This window comes from Cladosporium halotolerans, assembly GCF_011745625.1.
Source record: "Cladosporium halotolerans strain TM138-S3 chromosome Unknown Sca1, whole genome shotgun sequence".
NCBI classification, from domain to species: Eukaryota; Fungi; Ascomycota; class Dothideomycetes; order Cladosporiales; family Cladosporiaceae; genus Cladosporium; species Cladosporium halotolerans.
The window spans coordinates 891160-910623 of NW_027191452.1; the positions used below are offsets into that span (position 1 = coordinate 891160).

Here is a 19464-nt window from a genome sequence, read left to right on the forward strand (position 1 = left end):
CGCGATGCCAATGCTTCCCAACAAGTGAACACGCCGTCTAGCTCTTACATGATCCGACACCAGCTTACGCGTCCTTCTTGAACATGGCCCCCGCAGGGTTGTCCTGAGGGCCGCCAAGCGGCGGAGGAATGGGGCCTTCGTTCGAGCCGCCCTCCTTAGGGGGCATCGAGTCACCGATGCCACCTGGCTGCGGGTTATCTGTCCTGCCGCCACCGAGTGGAGCCTGGCCAGCGCCGAAGTACTTGTTGAACTCGCCCTGGTCGTCGAACGGCCTAGGACCGAGCAGGCGAACCATGTCGTCGCGGGTGAGCATCTCCTTTCGGAGGAGCTCCTCGGCGACGATCTTCACCTCGTTGTGCTTCTCCTCGAGCAGGTCTCTGCACTGCTTGTAGGCTTCGTCGACGATGCGGCGGACCTCAGTGTCGATGTTGCGAGCGGTCTCCTCAGAGAAAGGCTTCTGGAACTGTGCCTCCTGGGACTCGGAAGCGTTGGGGTAGTACATGTAGCCAATCTTGGAGCTCATGCCCCATTGAGTGACCATAGCAGTGGCCAGTCGGGTGACCTTGTTGAAATCATCCGATGCTCCGGAAGTGACCGTCGGGAAGTTGAGCTCCTCGCTGACACGACCACCGAGAGTCATTGCCATTCGGTCCATGAGCTGCTTCATGTTCATCAGATATGCGTCCGCGCCACCAGCAGGCAGGTACTGAGCGTAACCCAGAGCGCCTTGGCCGCGAGGAATGATCGAGACCTTGAGAAGCGGGTCGGCGAACTCGAAGTACCAACCGCAAATGGCATGTCCTGCCTCGTGGTAGGCCACTGTCTTTTTCTCCTTTGGCGAAAGCACCATGGATTTCTTCTCCAGGCCACCAATGACACGCTCAATGGCCTGCTCGAAGTGGCTCATGTCGACGCTGCTCGCTTGAGAGCGAGCGGCGATCAGCGCAGCTTCGTTGACGGCGTTGGCAATGTCAGCACCGCTGAAGCCAGGTGTCAGGGCAGACAGACGGCCCTTAACGAGCTCAAGGTCTTCGCTCGTGGTGATGTTCTTCAAGTGAACGTTGAAGATCTGCTTGCGACCCTCCATTGTGGGCTTGTCGATTGAGATGTGTCTGTCGAAACGGCCGGGTCTCATGAGAGCCGAATCGAGAATGTCGGGCCTGTTGGTACCGGCAAGCACAACAACCTGTTCCGATGTGTTGAAGCCATCCATTTCCGTCAAGATTTGGTTAAGAGTGCTTTCACGTTCGTCGTTACCACCACCCATGGCATTCTTGCCTCTCGCCTTGCCGATGGCGTCAATTTCATCGATGAAGATAATGCAGGGTGTGCTCTTTCTCGCATTTGCGAAGAGGTCGCGGACTCTTGAGGGACCGACACCGACGAACATTTCCACGAATTCGGAACCAGAGACGCTGAAGAAGGGTACGCCAGACTCGCCGGCGGTGGCCTTGGCCAACAGCGTCTTACCGGTACCGGGGGGACCACTGAGAATGGCGCCACGAGGAATCTTGGCACCAAGCTTCTGGTAGACCGCGGGCTCTTTGAGGAAGGAGACGAACTCCATAATCTCCTGCTTCGCCTCATCCATACCGGCAACGTCGTTGAATTTGACCTTGATACCCTCCTCCATGTTGAACTTCTTAGCGCGGGAGCGACCCATGCCGAAGATACCACCAGGGCCGCCTCCGCCACCGGCGCCGCCACCTGCCCTCCTGCTCATGTACATGATCGCGCCGATGAAGAGGAGTGTAGGTCCGAATGCAAAGATGGTGTCGGCCCAGCTCCCTTCTTGCTGGTAGCTGACGGGCAGTCTCTCGCTACCAGGGATACCAAGCTCATTCTGTGCATCCTCCACACGGCGCTCGAAAGCCTCTACCGACCCAATGGAGAAATAATAGAAGAAGCCGGGCTGGGCGGCGGGGGACTCCGGGAACATGCTCGCAACGCTCTCGCGGTGCAAGTGTACCCTGACCTTGTTGCCATTCACGACGACAAGCTTCTCAACCAGTCCCTTGTCGAGGAATGTGTTCCTGAACTCTTGCCATGTGATTTCCCTGCTGTTGTCCGTAGGCACGAAGAGCCTGTACATCAAGTATGCAACGAAACCACTGATCAGGAACTGGGAAAGATCGAAGTTCATCCCGGACATTCCCGGGAACAGCTCATCCGGCTTCTTCTTCTTGTTTCCATCTTTTTTACTGTTTCCAGGTCCTGGATCCTCTGAGGTCTGCTGCTTCGCTTGCTCGTCTTTAGAGTCCTTCCGCTCATTTACAACTTCATCAGCGGTCTGTCTCGCCATCTGCGTAGTAAGTCTCCAAAAGGTCGCTGCTCTTGCTGGGGACATGCCCTCCTTCGCAGTTTCGTCCATAGCCTTGCGCAGCTCGTCCGGAACGCCGTCGCGCTTGACTTTCTCCAAAAACTTATCGACGTCCTGTGCCATGGACGCAGGCATGCCTTTCTTCACCAAGTTGAATATCTCGTCCAGCTGTTGGATCTCCTCGCTCGAGAGCTTCGATTTTCCATCGTTATCTGGCTTCTTCGGGCCGCCCGGCGGCTGTGAAGGCGACATTGGCGAGCTCTTTTGGTAAAGGTGCTCCATACCCGAGGCGGGTGAGCCGGGCTTATCACCATCCTTCTCCGGCTGGGTTGCGTACTGTCGGGTGCGAGCGTAGGCAAACAGTGGCCGAGGAATGGATGCTGGGCGACGGGAAAGTGCTCTTGACAGTGAGGCGGCCTCGGTGAACTGGCGTGATGCGCGCGCCAGCTGCTGCGGGCGGCGCAGGGCGGACGCCATGATGTGTGGGTGTGTACGGGGTAGGATAGTTAGGTGGGAGTAGAAAGGATAAGTCTACTGCGGCGCCACCATGCACAGGTAGGGTATCCAGATAGGGAGGGTGTATCGGTTTGATGGCGAAAGGGTATTAGGCGGCGAGGACGCGCAGATCTGAGTCGATGATGTCCAGACAGCCGCCGGCATGACGGAGTGCGCCTGCGGGAGCTCCCGCGCAGGCTTCGGCGCGAGCTACTCGAAGGAGAACGGTCCCCGCTGATCTCATGTCGACTATCAGTGGGATGCGTAGGGGGACAAGGCGACAACACGCTTCGCAACGAATGAATAGTTCTGGATGTGTACTTAACGGAATCGATAACTTCATTTTATCATACTGTCATTTTGCATATTCTTGCTAAGCCCCCATGCTGTCTGATGACATCATATTAGATGGGTGCCGTTCCCAATTGCCTCCAGCTCGTATCTACAGCTCGAACAGTAATTCTCAAATCCCTTTCCAAGAATACCTTCAGCCTGTTCTTTCAAGGCTGCACCATTCTTCTTGCTGTTGATCATGGCTTCAACCCTTGCGCATTTCTTCTCCTCTGCACGGACCCAGTCCTCCCATTCTGCAAGCACCACGTCCCGCTCTACTCGATTGACGACGCGTATCGCCACGAGGAGGTCATGCCGGTAGCGTGCAATAGCATCACGAGTCCTCGACAGCCTCCTGCTTGCTTGGTTTGGCGAGACTGAAGGTATGGCAGGCGTGAGTTGCTCGCCAAATGTGCCGCGACAGCTTCTCGCATTGGAGTTGACCGGGAATGCTGTCTCCGTGGCGTTGTTCAGCGACGGGTCTATAAGGGTATGAACATCGTTCAGATAGATAGCCTTGCTCATCGATGGGTTCGGAGTGACACCAAGCCGCGCCATAAACTTGCCCGCGTTCCGCTCCTGGTACCAGAGTAAGCCGTCGCGATATCCATGCCAACTGTTGTAGACAACACTCGTTGCCAGTAATGCAACAAGCAGAGTGTGTGCGGTAAATACGTTGAGGACACCTTTGCCAACGCCGATCAGGATGTCAACCAGAATATTAAACAGACCCAGTAAGTGGCGGAAAGCATCGTCCATGATCAACCCCGGCAAGGACTGCTTCTTCGCCCGCTTCGCACCTAAGGCAGGCGCAACCGTAGCCATAGAGCTGGCGATCTTGGGCTCTATCTGTGGCACCTGTACTTGTTGGCCGATGCCACCAAAGATGTCGACCGCTTTGTTTGTTTTGCTGTGCTTGCCAAGCTTGGCGACTTGGTCCATCGCCACGTTCGTCAGGTCGAGAGCATCTGCCTCCAGACTGTTAAGCGCCTGAGCTTCGATCAAGTGCTTGAAATAGGTGAGACTCGGAGGCTTCGCCCACCGTACGTGCTGGAAGAGCGCAAGCTTGCAGCGCGACTTCGCTGTGTGGGTGATCACGAGCTTAGTGGCGAGGCTGAAACGGTCGGCATACGGCAATCGCCAGGGATATTTGTTGTTCGTGATGACGTAGCAGAGATGGTCGTTGTAAATATCGACCGTTTGGGTATCTGTCGTAGGGCTCCTTCCGTCCTCGGTCGAGAACTTTCGCGTCCATTGTCCGGCGACCTCGCTTTTAGCCCAGGGTGTTTGCATTATACTCTCTCCCCAACGGTTGCAGTACAGGAGTTGGAACACTGCACTCTTGTCGCCAAACATAACGTGGAACAACGCCTTTGCGGAAACATTGAACTCCCGTGAGACACCAGCGAGCATGCCTTGAGGCGCGTAGACGACTGCTTGATTGGGGAGCTTGAACTTTTGGATCTCTTTTCCCGTTTTCGCCGGCTCGCCGTAAAGGTTGCCGTCGATACGTAAAGACGTTTTCAAATTTCGCGGGTCGGTCTTCTCTGGGCTGTTCAGGCCAGCCTCATCAGAAGGATATCTGACATCTTCCCAGCTTTCAACGCTGGAACTTCGCTTGGGAGTCTCGACTTCCATTTTGATGAGCATCTTCAAAACCTCCTCCAAACCAGCTGGTGCGTCTGCCTCAACGTTGTGTACCAGATAGCTCAATCTGCGCTGAATAAGTCTCAAGGGCTCAAGGAACGTTTTGATCGTGATTCGGCGTGACTCGTCGGATCGCAAGTTATCCTTAAGATGCAGGTAGAGGAAGTCACAGTCTCGTCCTGGCGCTGCAGTGACTTCTTCAATGCTGCGCAAGCTTACACCTGTGATCAAGACCAACCCAAGATGATTGCTGTAGAAGTAAACCTCCTTGGTGGTGACGTAGACTCTGCCAGGAAATTCTTGCTGTTCATTAGGATTCCACGCTGCCCTGAAGACCAAGACAACCTTTTCAGAGGCTGGAATGGACGGGAAAAGCATTTTGAACTGGCCATGCTGCGCCTTCAAAGGTAGTGGATAGTAGTTCGGATACTCTTCCGTGCTTTCAGAGGATGGCTTGAGACCGACGGCAGTGGCAGCAATGTCGTCGGTGACACTGAGAGTCTTGCGATGAACGATGCCCCGTGCGGGCGAGGGACTCTTCTCTTCTACAGCAGTCTGTGACGAAGTCTCGCTCATTCCGTCCATGATCTCTGAATCGTCTTTCGATGCCATTGTTGTGAGAAGTTGTGATGTCTCGCTTCGGTTACTCTCGTCGCCTATCCGGTTGATGTAACCCCAGTTGCTGCTGCCCCATAGATTGGCAAGTATACCTGAGGGCATGGAGGAGCCATCCGCCCTGCTGATGTTGATTTTGCGCTCCCCACTGACGGCGACCGCGGTATGGCTCAAGTTCGTGGGCGCTGGCGGATTAGCTAAAGTCGAAGGAGCGAGGGTGCTAATCGGTAGAGTAGCCGCACGCCTTGGACCTTCAAAGGATGAAGGAGGCGGTGCACCTGGACCAACAGGCAAGATGTTGTGACTTGCACTGATCAAGCTTGCGATACCTCCAGCGGTTGATCCAGAGCTCAGCTGACCTGAGCCGGTTGAGCGTTTGTGCAGATCCAGTTTTTGGATTATGCGTTCTCTTGTTCCTTCTCCGCCTTCTCTTTCCAAACTAGTCACCCTACGGGCAGCGTTGAAGTCCCCACTTGGGCGATGACTGAGAGGTCCCATGGTCTCAGCACGCTCTGGTACCATGCCTAACATATCCTCGCTACCTTCTCTTCCATGTCTGTCTTCAATCTTAGCTGCGAACTCCGGTGAAACTGGAGGGCTGATAGCAAAAGCAGGGTCAACGCCAGGCGTACTTTGATTTGCCTCGGTGGAACTGGGATCCTCGAAAGCTTTGCGTTTCGCCAAATCGAAAGCAGCGAGCCACTCGGTCAGCTCCGCCTGCGTCTCTGCTTGGAGGATGATAGTGGTATCCCTGGTTTTTACTTCGAAACAGAACCTGCGCTCCTCTTGAAAGGCAGCTCGAACATTGCACAGAAGTACCCCAATCTTTTCGCTTTCCTCGACACCTCCGCTTCGGGTTCCTTGAATCAGCCATCCAAATATACCATTCTTCACGAAATACCATCGGCGAGACCAAACGGTACGAGTAGGCTTTCCGGTCAGAGTCTTGATGAAAAGCCATCCCTGCTTCTCGGCTCTGGCATGCTGGGGCTTCGCTGGGGATGCCACCGCTGTAGCAGACGCAGCGCCTGTTCCAAGGTAAGGTACAGTAGAAGCACTGTAATCTTCTAGCTCCCGCGAAGGCCGCCAAATCTGTTCAGCGTTCTCTTCAATCTGCCGCCGAGCTGTGACGAGTTCTCTTTTGAAGGCGCGTTCTGAATTCTCTAGCTCTCGACTCCAGCCACGTACTCTCTCCATCTCCGAACTGCTTTTTGCAAATATCGCCGAGCTTGCTTCTCGTGATGTACGCATTTCCTTCCACTGCTCCGAAAACACTTTCACAATGAGTTTGTCCAGTGTTGTTCGCAGCTGAGGGGCCAGCATACAAAAGTCCATTGCAGCCTTGAGATACGCCCTACGAGCCTCGTGTACTTGAAAGGCATCCTCTCGCAGTGATGAAGGTTCCTTGCTTTTATTCTGGCCCAAATAACGTGCAATGACGCTGTCGAAGACCTTCTGGTTGCCCTCCATTGTCCGCCGAGCGTCTTTGAACGCCTTCAGTTCGCCATTCAGGAATGCCTTGATTGGTTCCACCACGATGGAATCATATCTCTTCATTCCCTGTATTGTTTGTTGCCAAAATGCCCGTGCCCCCTCTCCATATTTCATCAGCGCCAGCATTGTGTAGTCATGGTCGAGCACAGCTTCGCTGACTGTGGGCGGTGGGGCACTCTGCGCCAGGAATGAGTTGACCAGCAGCTCGAGCGATGAAACCTCTGCCACCAGCTTCGACGCCGCTCTCACATATCCATCTAGCCATCTTTCAATAATCTCGATTTGGTCGGCGAAATGCAGAGCCGTCGCGCGGAAGGTCGGAGAGTCGAGGGCGGCTTCCTTTAGACCGACCGGAACCAGGTTGAGTGGTCGTTCCACTGGCTGAACGGGCACTTTCGCTGCGTCTTCGGCCATTGTTGTGAAGCTAGCTGTGGGTACAAAGCGGCGTTCGACGATTAGGCCTTCATGCTAGTATGGGCGAAGCAATGGCTGTGAGGCCAGGTTGTGGCAGAGAGGTCGTGTGTGAGTGACTAAAAGCAGGGTCGCGCTGCTATCTGCTGTGCGTCCAGAAGTATGGCACGTCTAGGATGCTTAGAAGAGGAAGAGGTAAGCTCAAGGCCTCGTCCCCTCGTCTCGGCCCAGCCGCCAGCGGCGCGTGCAAGCTGATGCACGCACGGCACGTCACAAGCCAGTGTGGAGTCGGGGGTGTCGGCAGCGGAGATGGCTGAAGCCCTTAGCCTAGACATCCGGTTTATCACGCACAGGAGATACGAGAAGTAGTATCTGTCGATCCTCAATTCAAACAATTTTAACATTGCACTTATTTGTTGAAGTCCACGGTCACGGCGGCGTCCTTTCTCAATGCATGTTCGTCTCAGGTTGGACAACAGGAAGAGAAAAGTCCAAAGCATCGCACCTCACATTATATTCCAATCAACCAGTCTCAATTGAAATGCAGTATGCCTCGACGGAAGGTGAACATCTCTGATAGATCGTCAATTCTGGCCTTGCCTGATGCGTATGACCGCTAGAAAGAGCTCCATCTGTGACACAGATCAATCTCAACAGTTTTGTTGTAGACATTGCACGCCATCACGTTCAGGGGCATTCTCGTCCATGGTGTTCACGCCGATGAGTTGATTCAAATAGATCTGGATTCTGTTTTTGCAGCCAACTGGCACACGGAACTATTTGGTTCATTTATTAGTTATCGACACCAACCTCGGATTACACGATCAACTCACATTTACTGAGAAAAAAAATCGACCTTTCTCACATGATTCATGGTAATGCCATTTGGTCACCATGCAGGCGTCGTTGAGCACCTGCTTGATTTCCGTCTCATTGGTGTCCCAACCGCGGCCAATCAACGTGAATTTGTCGAACCATACATCGTAGTTGAAAACGCATGACTGCTCTGCGGTGGGATTGTACGGTTTTCTGTGAGGCTTTTTTATGACAGTCCCACCGCCGCCACCAGGAACGGCGAGGATTCCAGAGGCGGCGGCGAGTACGAGAAGACAGATGAGGCTGAATCGAACCATCTTCGGTGATAAGCGTGGTGTAAATTACCAGAATTTGGGGCTGCGAAAGTAGATCTAATGAAGGGACGAAGACATTTAAGCAGACCGTGACGCGAAAATATACATCGCCCTCGCTGTCGCTGTAATAAGGTTTAATGTGAAGGCAGATTGGGACGAGCGGAAGTCTGGTTCGAGATGCCTGCGTGTCCGCAGGCACCTGTCCCTCATCCAGTAAATGCGAGATTATGGTCACAGTTCGGTGGGGACGAATCCCATGGGTGGCCATCTGGTACAGAGAAGCAGGATGGCACCATGGGAAGCCAATGACCTGCCTTCAAATTAGCTTACGTCGCAGTTTTCCAGGCTCGTGTCAGTTCGCCAACTGCCTTTCGACGGAAAGTGTGGCAGTCACCTCAGCACGCTCACGTACTTGGTAGACTGGACTGGACTGGACTGGATCGAATCTCGAGCGCTTAAGCGAAACTTCCAGTGTTGGAGGCAGGTCGATTGGACATCGCCGAGGTATCTCCGCAATCAGATAAAGCTCGAAGTTGAGATGACATCGATGAAGTCAGGATTCCAATGCCTTGCCCGCCGCGGCGTGACGACGGGAGAGCTTCTTGACGCACGATTTACATCCTCCAGCAAAGATGAATACACCTTCAAGAGCCTTCATCAGAGCGCCCAAATTGCGTGCCGCGTGTTTTCGCACCATCCAGCCCAGAAGATCCTACGCCGTCCAGTCGCCGGGATCGCCAGCCATCGAGGTCTTCGACTCTCGCGCGAAATACCTTCACAAGGAGCGAGCAGCTTCCAATATCGAACAGAGCCGCAATGTGGACTATTTGCGTGATGAGGTCGCCGCCAGGTTGTGTGACCGACTACTCGATATCAACCGGCACTTTCCCAAGGCCCTCGATTTCGGCGCGAACGCGTGCAATATCGCTCGCGTCCTCACAAGACCGAATCCAGACCCAGACGTAAAAGGCGCCGAAGCCGAGCCCATAGCGAAAAGAGTAGGAAGCATACACTGTACCGATACAAGCCCTGCGCTCCTTTACCGAGACCAAGCCGATCCTTTCAACAAGGAAATCGACATCACACGAGAGGTGCTGAAGAACCCGGAATACCTCCCTTACGAGCCCGAGTCTTTCGACCTCGCAATGTCCTCCCTATCTCTCCACTGGATCAACGACCTGCCGTCCGTCCTCGCGCAGATCAACACTGCCCTCAAGCCTGACGCGCCCTTCATCGCCGCCATGAGCGGCGGCGATACTCTCTTCGAACTCCGAGGCTCTCTACAGCTCGCCGAGCAAGAGCGAATTGGTGGCATCGGCACGCATATCTCACCGCTAGCTGACGTCCGTGACGTGGGTAACCTGCTGACCCGCGCGGGCTTCAAGTTGCTGACGGTGGACGTGGACGACATCATCGTCGACTATCCGAACACATTTGCGCTGATGGCGGATCTGCAGAGCATGGGAGAAGCAAATGCAGCGCTTCGCCGTGATGCAAGCGGCATCCGCAAAGACGTACTATTGGCCACAGAAGCAATTTACCGCGAGTTATACGGTGAGCAGCAAGAAGACGGCACGATTACGATTCCGGCTACATTCAGAACAATCTACATGATCGGGTGGAAAGAGAGTCCTGACCAAGCTAAGCCGCTGGAGAGAGGTACAGGCGAGGCCAATCTATCCGATGTGCTGGGTGGAGGCGGCAAGTTGGGAGGCAGATGAGTTGACTGTAAGATGAGAGTGATACACGGATGAAAGGGATCTGCATACATACGTTCGGCGGGGTTCTTCTAACAGGACTAGAGGCCTGCGCGGACGTGCGCGTAGAGTCGATAGAATGTACATATAAGCTTGCTGACGGCGAGCAGATGACGGCGCTGGATTGTTCAATCATCGGCATCTTTGATATTACGACATAGGATGGGCTCATCGATGAGAGGCTCCGAAATCGCGCAGCAACGCACGAGTATTGGTTTCATTGTAACATCAATATGTATAAAACTATGAACAGAAAATCTCTCACAGGCCAAGCTCGTCGTCACTCAGTACGTCGCTGTCCAGCGAACGTGACGGTGGCAACCCCTTCCTCAATGGTGCTGATTTCAGGGGCAGCATGGATCCGCGCAGCTTTTTTCTCGCTGGTGTGAGAATCCCCAGCTCATCGCTCTCGTCGATGTCAAGGCAAGGCTTCGGATTACCGTCTTGACCGCGCAATCCAGCGATGCTATTTGTTTGCTGCCGCTGGGATGGTGCCAGTGCTGCCAGCTCTGCTTCCCTTGCGGCCTTCTTCTGCCTCTCCAACTTGAGATGGACCTGCTTTCCTGGAGGTGATGCGATCGGCCGTATCGCTTGTCTTTGCCGCTCAAAGCTGGTAGAGATCCGTCGAGGCGGTGACCGGTCGACATGCTTCAATGCTCCTTTCTGTTTGTCCAACTCGAAGTGGACTTGCTTTGCTCGCCTGATGTTTGCAGGCCGTTCTCTCAACACAGCCGATTCCACAACTTCCTTCACAGGCATAGCTGGCTCAAACCTTCGCGACATGACCTGCTCATCTGCTATAATATCCGGTGAAGATAAGATTGCCTGTCGAGTGTTGCGTGAGTAATCTCTGGACCTGTCTGGCTTGGGCGTGAGCAGCTGCACCGGTTGATCAATGGTGTCATCATGCAAAGAATTTGTCTCAGAGGTTCCATGCTGTGGCGTTGCAGCTACCCATTCGCAGAGACCTTCCTCCCACCTGAAGCCAGAAACTCGAGCCCGACGGCGCGGTGTTTGTGCGACGCTGCCATCATTTGTTGTCCTTGCAATAGCCAGACTGTCGGCGAAATGGTGCTCAAGATCAACCCCCGTCTGTTCAGAGTAGGCAGAAGCAACCTCGAAAGCCAGTCTAGTTAGAACGCCTCTTTGTTCATCATTGCATCCGGCCGGAGGGTTAAAGAAGCCTGATGTAATCATCAACAGCGACTCGATCCTATTCGCGTCGCTGAAGCGAAACACATGGTTTCCGACATTGCAGAGAAATTTGATGAAAGCGCTCGGCTGCGCATTAATCGCAGAAATCATCGAGCCGATGTCTGAAGAAGCTAGGCATGGCTCTGCGGGCTGAGCTGACAGCTGCAGAATTGTGCTTGCCATGACAAATGGGTGCTCGCTTCTGCCTCGTTCTCTTGCAGACTCGAGACTTCTGCGTTGAAGTACGACTCCAGCGATTCGATGCACAACGGCAGCCACGTCCAATCCAGCCAGAGTTTCACAATCACTGGACTTCGTCAGAGCGATGGACGCCAAAAGACCAGCAAGGCGTGTTAATATTGGCAAGCTTGATGAGTCTCTTGCGTCGTAGTCTCTCACTACTGCAGTTTCGAGGTACGCAAGAGCAGCGTCCTTCACCGAACCCCGGACCAAGCTTCTGATGAGATCTTTCAGCAGTATGCTTCCCGTACGCAGGAAATCACTAGCCCACACGCAGTCTCGTCTGACAAGCTCAGCTTGAAATCGGAGGTGCCATGACTCGGCACCCTTTGTCGACCGAATCTCATCGATAAGCGCGAAAGCAGTATGCGACTCCCGTAGCCTGGTCGATTGGTGATGTTGGGTTCGTCTTATCCAGCTGTGCAGTAACCCATCGGCCTCCAGTAGAGCATGGCTTTGATTGCAAGTTCGAATCAATTCTGTGATTCGCGCTTCATGAATCAGACCCTCTTCGATTGCAATTCGCACATGATGAATGCAGTGGGCTCGCACGACCTCGCGAAGTCCAGACCAGCCGCCTTCAATGTTGGTCCCAAGGCTTTCGAGGTCGCTGTAAATGCTGGAAGTCACATCCTCGTGCTCATCGTCGTCTTTGTCGATTTCATCAACTTCGATTTTGATATATTCAGGGACTTTTCGCAAGCATGAGGCCCTCAAAGATCTCGCGCCTATGCGGTCCTGATCGATATGGCCATTGGTAGCTGCGAGGAGCCCGCCAAAAGCTGTGACTAGATTCCTCTGAGCCTCCTCATTGCTAGATGCAAGCTGCACTGGGAGTTGCCTAGACCCTTTGGTTTTCCCTTTTCGAGATGTGAGCGCGAGATGCCCTTCACATCGCTTCAGTGTTGATGGCTCTTCTACGCTCAAAAGGCGCTTCACAAAAGGAGTCGAAAATCCAGAATCCTGTCTTTTTGGAGGTGCTTTTCCCTGCGTACCAGATCTACTAGTGTAAGTCCTTGCATTTGTTCTCGATCTGGCGCCCGGAATCCATGCTGGATCTTTGGCTGGAAATTTGACCGATTTTCCCGACGACGGCGGCGTCTCCAAATACGGCCGTGTCGATGTTCGATCGTTGATTGCTTTGCTGGATACTACGGGTTCCAGCCCAAGTTTCGACTGTTTTCGCAGAATATTAATTCGTGAAGTAATGGTTCTCAGTAGGCGGTTACATCTCGCAGCGGTCCATGGGATGTCCTCGCGGTTCGATTCTCGCAAACTCCTTTTCCGTTTGGCGGCAACGCGCGTGTCAACCTCTCGCGTTGTACAATCCCAGGCTGACGCGAGGCCAGCAGTAAGATGTTCATTGATTGTCATGCTCGATATTAATGCTCACATCAAGACTTACTATCGAAGTGCAATGGTCAACGGTCTACGATACATCTTTGTTGCCGTTGGTAAACAAACAAAGCTGAAGCCCGCTGGCTGCGGCGGGCCATCTCCGCCAAGGCTCCGGCGTGCAATTCCATCCTCTGATGAGAGACGCCAACATACACTTCAGCACATTTATCCAATTGTAATTGCCACTGCTGAGTGCCTGTTGATGAGGACAATTCCAGAATGGACAATCTCTTCGGCCAATCGCGCTGTCTGTTGATTATGGTACAGACCAGTTGACAACGGGAAACCCACGCCGTCGACGAAGGCGGAATGCAAAGGATTTCCTGCTTTTTGCTTGCAGTGTGATGACCCTCATACTCATCCATGTCGAGATTAAGGTATCGCAGCCCGATTGTCGCCCTACTTTCGCTCGCGCATCTATCATCTTCGCAAAGCTCCTGTATTCGGTGCAAGCCAGACTGCGAGGAAGTACGGCAGTTCATTTGCCCTCAGCGCTCATAGCCCAGTCGTCCGAATGGCCATGGTTGGCACCATGGAGTCGAAGTTGATTATTACTCGGGTAGGTCAATGACCTGAAGTGAAGTCAGCTTGCTGTAGAGCGACCGCTTCAGCACACCTCACTCTTTCTCCGTGCTCTGATCGCGTCGTGTCGTGCCTTCCTTCGCTTGATGTGCCCTGCAGCACAAGATCGGATGGAGTCATTCACTTGTGATTTTGCGTCCCTAAGATGACAACACCCCGATCCTTTTACTTTCTTCTCGGTGTCTGTCTTCGCCTCCTCTCCAGACTACATTACACTCTTGTCTCTCTGCCTTCTTAGAATCCTTCCGCGACGACCTCTAGACCAAGTACATGGCGTCGCAATCATGTGAACCGCGCACAAGGGTCCCACCGTCTTTGTTGAACTTACCGCCAGAGTTGTTGGAGACAATCCTGGGCTATGTATCCTTCACACCACATCCCTTCTGCTGTTTTGCACTGAACACTCTTAGATCACAAGAAATTCCGACAAGCGCAGCATTTGTCTGGCTTGCAAACGCCTCCAGGCGGCGATCATGCCTTCGCTGTACCGAAACATGGTCCTCGATGTGTATCAGTTGAATGCGGACCTGAAGGACACGTTTGGCGCAAACCATCAAGGCTTGCCGCTCATCGAGACCGTTTGCGTCACGGCAGATCGATTCGTGTTCGGCTCTGATGCCCACCAACCAGCATTGTGCTTTTTACTCACGTTGATCCCAAAGAACGCTTTGCAAAGATTCGAGTGTGTCCCAACTTTAGATGAGGGTTCCCCAACATCTGGCTGACGTGCATTGCAGGGTTTCCACCGCTCTCCGACTACATCGAGAGTTGGACGTACTTTTGCGCTCTACGCAACAGAGGCTCATGAACTACCAGTACCGTGGTCTGGATTGCCATACTCCGGACCCTCATCTCGCAGAGAATGTGTTTTGGCGCATCAACAATCTTCAACTATTCCTGCAGAATTCTTCAGACCGCGACATGGCAGGACTGATAATCGAGCGGTCGCAACAGATAGAAAGCTTGGCCATAGAGTGCAGCTCAGAGACCTTGGACGACGGACACCAGAGGAAGGCGACTGGGCTTGCGGTGGTGAACAAACTCTTCGGTTGCAGCAATGCCGCGCGCCGGTGTCCAAAGCTGAAGTGTCTGCGTGTCGAGGGGCTATGCCTTGAGTCTTCTGGAGTAGTGCTGCCAACATTGCTGGACATCGAGCGTCTGGAGCATCTGCAACTGGCGAAATGCTCTCATTCCAACAGACTCTGTGAAGTCCTCGCTCAGATGAGGCTCCGTCTCAAATCTTTCTCGGACGAAGTATCTTGCAACAATCCGCTCGAAGGCAGTACCGGCGTATTTTTGACGTCTGTTGGGCCTCTTGACAAACTGCGCATAACTTCTCATCCTGACACGAGGGAGTTTCAAGCGTTCTCATGGAATGCGCTCATGCCTCATGCACCCAAGCTTCGACTTCTCGAGCTGAACGACTGGATGCCTTTCAGTAATCCGCTGGATGGAAAGAACAGGACAATTGCAGAATTCAAGTCTTTCTGCGAGCTCGCTCCCCAGCTTCAACAGCTGGCAATTGAAGGCACTTGCACCGATCCGACCACCTGGGCAAAGCCGCACGGGTTGGACGGGATGTTGGTAAACATGCGCAACGGGCCACTCTTCGAATCTGCGTTCCTAACTTTCGACAACAGGACTGCCTGAAAGCACTGACGAACCTCCGGGTGCTCAAGCTTACCGTGCACTCGGGCTACATGGCCATGTATGACAGTATCCTGGACGAAGGCGACGCAGAACTTCAGTATCTTGAGCTCAGGATGCACAAAGAGGCAAGGACGGTGGCCGACAGGATCTTCGACAGTCTTGCGCAGTCGTGCCCGCAGCTTGTCGCTGTGGCGATGGATGCGGCTGACGCTGTGCCGTTCATAACCCCTGCTGCATTCATCCGCGCAAAGCAGGTCGACCTATACGGCAAGGTGTCGTATGTCGCGACACCTGTCAGCCTCTCGGACATCAAGCACCACGAGCCATGTTCGAGCATCTTGCAGGGAGAGGCCTTGGTCATGTACTGATTGCGGTGCATTTGTGTGCACGGGCATTCATCGAAAGCGCCGCCGGGGCGCCTGTAATGCCCGTTGAGCGCATCGACGTTGATCACGGGAGAACCTCCGTCACGTGCGCTTGGACGGTGACCGTTACAGCTGCTGGCGCTGCAGCTCTCGCATTGAATTCACTGCTAGAAGGGAACGGATGGCACGATTGGCGCATGAAGCTGCAGGGCAGCAGGCGCGTGATGATGCACGCACGACCGCAGATGCAGGGTCCGTGCTACGGTGGGTCAATGGCACGCGAATCGCTGAGGGGAGCTGGCCGAGCTGGCGGAGAATTGATGGTTGGAGCTGGAGGGGAGATTGGAGGGCGTGTGGAGAGGCGCCCGTTGCTATCAGAGCTGCAATACCAAAACTTGCCGTCGCTGTCTCACGCGCATCAAACGTTCATCTGCCATAGCGTGATGTCTCCGGGTCGCAGGCGCGCATGGCAGGCGAAGGCCGGCTCACGAGGATTTGGTTGAGGACGTCCCATGGAGCCGTGGAAATTGCACGGGCGCGTCTATTGCACCAGCATACAGTGGCGGGCTAGGTAGCCACAGTAGCGGTGCCCGCCCCAAGCGAGCCAGACCGAAGCGGAGAAGCTGCGTCACCTGTGCTTTGCCCGTGTTGTCCATCGCCTCTACTCGAGCACTGCCGTTCCCTTGGACAATAGACAGACGGGCTGCGAGACACCATGGCGATCGATGAGGATGTGTACTGCACGGTGCGTGGCTGCAAAGTGCCTGGTGAAGCGGATTGCGCGACTGACTCGGTTTGCAGCTCGTGATGAGCGATGCGTATCTTCCAGGTATGCTCGACTACGCCTCGTCGGAAGAGTATTCGGGGCTAACGAATAGAAAGGTGCCGCCGTACTCGCACACTCTCTCCGCGACTGCGGGACGAAGAAGAAGCTCGCAGTACTCGTCACGCCGGACACTCTGCGGCCCAGCACGCTCGACGAGCTGAGGGTGAGTTCTCGCGACAACAGCGCCATTGTCACACGTGCTGCGTACTGAGTCTTGAACCCGCAGGTACTCTACGACTATGTCCTCCCCATCGAGCGAATAGCGACGCCCAATCCGAAGAATCTCTACCTCATGAACCGCGGCGACCTATTGTTTACATTCACAAAGATCAACCTGTGGCGGCAGACGCAGTTCAGAAAGATCGTGTATATTGATGCGGATGTGGTAGCGCTGCGTGCGCCGGACGAGTTGTTTGATCTTCCAGACTCGTTTGCCGCGGCACCGGATGTTGGCTGGCCAGATGCCTTCAACTCCGGCGTCATGGTACTCTCTCCACACATGGGCGACTACTGGGCATTGCGGACACTGGCCGGCGCGGGAGACAGCTTCGATGGCGCAGATCAAGGACTGCTGAACCAGTACTACGAGCACAAGCCGTGGAAGCGGCTGAGCTTCACGTACAACTGCACTCCTTCTGCTAACTACCAGTATGAGCCTGCATACCGGTACTACAAGCACAACATCAGCATGGTCCACTTCATCGGCGAAGGCAAACCTTGGAAGAGCGGGAAGCGGTCGGATGCGCCACCGAGCGCGTATCAGGAGCTCTCTGCAAGATGGTGGGCTGTGTACGACAAGCACTTCAAGGTCACCACCACAGAATATTCTGCCACCGGCCGACGTGCACCGGCACCTGTAAGAGCTGTACAAGCCCAGGTGAAGGTCGAATCGCCGAAGACTGGTGACGTTTATTACGCCACAGGTTACCCTGTTGAAATGCCCCAAGGGGCACCGCCACCACCAGAAGCAAAGATCAACAGCACTGAGGCTCCTTTCACGGAGCCAGGGGAACCCGCAGAGAACATAGATCAGGGAATTGTCGAGCCGCCGCCGACAATCGAGGTCAGACAGTTCTCGGCTCCGCAAATGGAATGGGACGCTACTCGCGCCGCTCCACCAGTAGAGTCGAGACCAGAAGCCGCCAACTTCCCTACAGAAGTTTACCAGTTCAGCACCGATCCGCAGCCATTCCAGCCGCCCCGCGAGTATCCTGAGCCGCCCAAAGACATGTGGTTCGAGGTTCCTAAGGAGAAGCCTAGAAAGCATGAGAAGCCGCCACCCATATTCCCATGGGAAGAGCGCGAGCTACCCAAGCCTACTCGCGTATTCGTTGAAGACAGACCACCATCACCGCCTCCTCAGCCCGAGTCTCCGCCGTTGACTTTGGCCGATGAGCTGGAAGTGACCACCAAGCACCAGCCAGCACCAGATGCACCCGCCGTCAACGTCCAGGAAGAGCCTTGGGCCAAATTTGGAAACGTCAATAAAAATGCGTGGGATGAGGTCGAAGGCATCAATACATATGTCCGCGCCTTCTCCAGCTGGCAAAAGAATCGCGGCAAACCGCAGAAGACACCTGGACAGCAAGAAGAGCATCAAATCCTCTCACCAACTAACGAGCCAGATCCCGCCGAACTCGTCGATACCGTCCGCAAGCGGAGAGAAAGCCTTATCCTGACCGACTTTCCGACTGCGGTCGAACGACCAAGCCTGCCGGTGACGCCCGCGCCGAGACGCAGAAGCACGTTCTGGGGAGAAGAAAGAGACACTGAGGCACTGCCGGCTGCTGAAGGCGTGCCAGATCAGGCTGATTGGGTATGTCCAAACTGTGGTTTCAATTCAAGACGCAACTCCCAAGAAGAACCCTGGAGTGCCGATGCGCCTCCTTCGATGGTTCCTGTCAAGGTTGAAACATGATGTGGCGGCGCTTCCCCTCGCCACTTGTATCGCTTATGCATTTGCTTTTCATCTACCATGTTGCGTTTAAGCTCTCTTGCGAGAATCTGCTGCTTCTTGCCATGTATTTGTAGTCTTGCTTTCTGCTACATTCTTGCATATTACCATCAAACACCAGCTGTTCTTTCTTTCAGTCATTCGGCGCACGCGCGCTAATCCATTTTGCTTCACGATAGGACCCGACCGCCCAGCTCGAGTCTCTCCGCCGACACTCCCTCATTGGTCCATCGGACTTGAAGATGCCGACGAAGAAGTCCATACCCGAGCGCCAGATGCCCGCTTCCTCTGCGCCCGTCGATCCTCAAGCTACAGGCCACCCCGTCGCTCTTACTCGGAGTGATGATGGAGGCCCTCCAACTGTGGACTCATCCACGGGCGCTGCAGACACCCCCAAGGGTGTATCTTTCGCCGACGACGCTGAATCCAAGGCTAGCGACTCGAATCAACAAGAGACATCGGGCGAGAAGCAAGGCGTTGGACTGTTCTCTGAACCAAACTTTGGAGCCTCGAGTGGAAGAAATGGGGACGAAGTCTTGAGCCCTGGTGACCCCGTTCCGCAAGATGTCTCGCCGCAGGACAAGTAGGCTCAGTGCGGGTGCTGCTTGGCTTTCTGAAGATTCTCCTTTGTGTATCTGGTTCCTGCCTTTCTTCTCTGGTTGCATTTCTCACCAGATCTTACTTGACAGAGCAGTGTGCTTGGTGTATCATGGTATTTGCGTTCTGAGCGGAAGGGAGGAGGCCTGCATCTTGGCTCGTATTGTACATACTATGTGGATATGAATATTACATACACGATCTTGGTTCAGCTTTCATGCAAGCATGGTCAACACGATCGTGTTTGCATGAAGTCCACGTCCGCCGCTGTCAAACCCTTCTTTGTGACAGAAGAGTTTGTTCTGGGATCGTTGGATCGAGGTCAGTGTCAGCATCCTGTCTTGTCCGCCATCTAAAACTGATCTCTGCATAATGCGGCCGTCCTGGCTCCCCCGCGTGATTTGGGAAACCACTGGTGCGATCGCCACGATGCTGATCTCGGCTCTCAGATATCAT

General features: G+C 54.2%; 4 protein-coding genes across 4 annotated transcripts; 2 read left to right on the forward strand and 2 right to left on the reverse strand.

Moving 5' to 3' along the window:
• Positions 1 to 64: 64 nt before the first annotated feature.
• On the reverse strand, positions 65 to 2797 carry WHR41_00336 (uncharacterized protein; the record flags this gene model as incomplete). The annotated part of the gene is made up of 1 exon (XM_069368942.1): positions 65 to 2797. The coding sequence occupies one exon, from the start codon at positions 2795 to 2797 to the stop codon at positions 65 to 67; it is 2733 nt and encodes a 910-aa protein (XP_069233969.1).
• Positions 2798 to 3214: 417 nt separating this feature from the next.
• On the reverse strand, positions 3215 to 7318 carry WHR41_00337 (uncharacterized protein; the record flags this gene model as incomplete). Its single annotated transcript, XM_069368943.1, has 1 exon — positions 3215 to 7318. The coding sequence occupies one exon, from the start codon at positions 7316 to 7318 to the stop codon at positions 3215 to 3217; it is 4104 nt and encodes a 1367-aa protein (XP_069234311.1).
• Positions 7319 to 9077: 1759 nt separating this feature from the next.
• On the forward strand, positions 9078 to 10166 carry WHR41_00338 (uncharacterized protein; the record flags this gene model as incomplete). Its single annotated transcript, XM_069368944.1, has 1 exon — positions 9078 to 10166. The coding sequence occupies one exon, from the start codon at positions 9078 to 9080 to the stop codon at positions 10164 to 10166; it is 1089 nt and encodes a 362-aa protein (XP_069233959.1).
• A 5808-nt stretch (positions 10167 to 15974) lies between these two features.
• On the forward strand, positions 15975 to 19219 carry WHR41_00339 (uncharacterized protein). The gene is made up of 5 exons (XM_069368945.1): positions 15975 to 16376; positions 16433 to 16460; positions 16514 to 16620; positions 16684 to 18273; positions 18591 to 19219. Exons 1-5 carry the CDS (start codon positions 16347 to 16349, stop codon positions 18996 to 18998), a joined length of 2163 nt encoding a protein of 720 aa, XP_069233960.1. The 5' UTR covers positions 15975 to 16346; the 3' UTR covers positions 18999 to 19219.
• Positions 19220 to 19464: the final 245 nt, after the last annotated feature.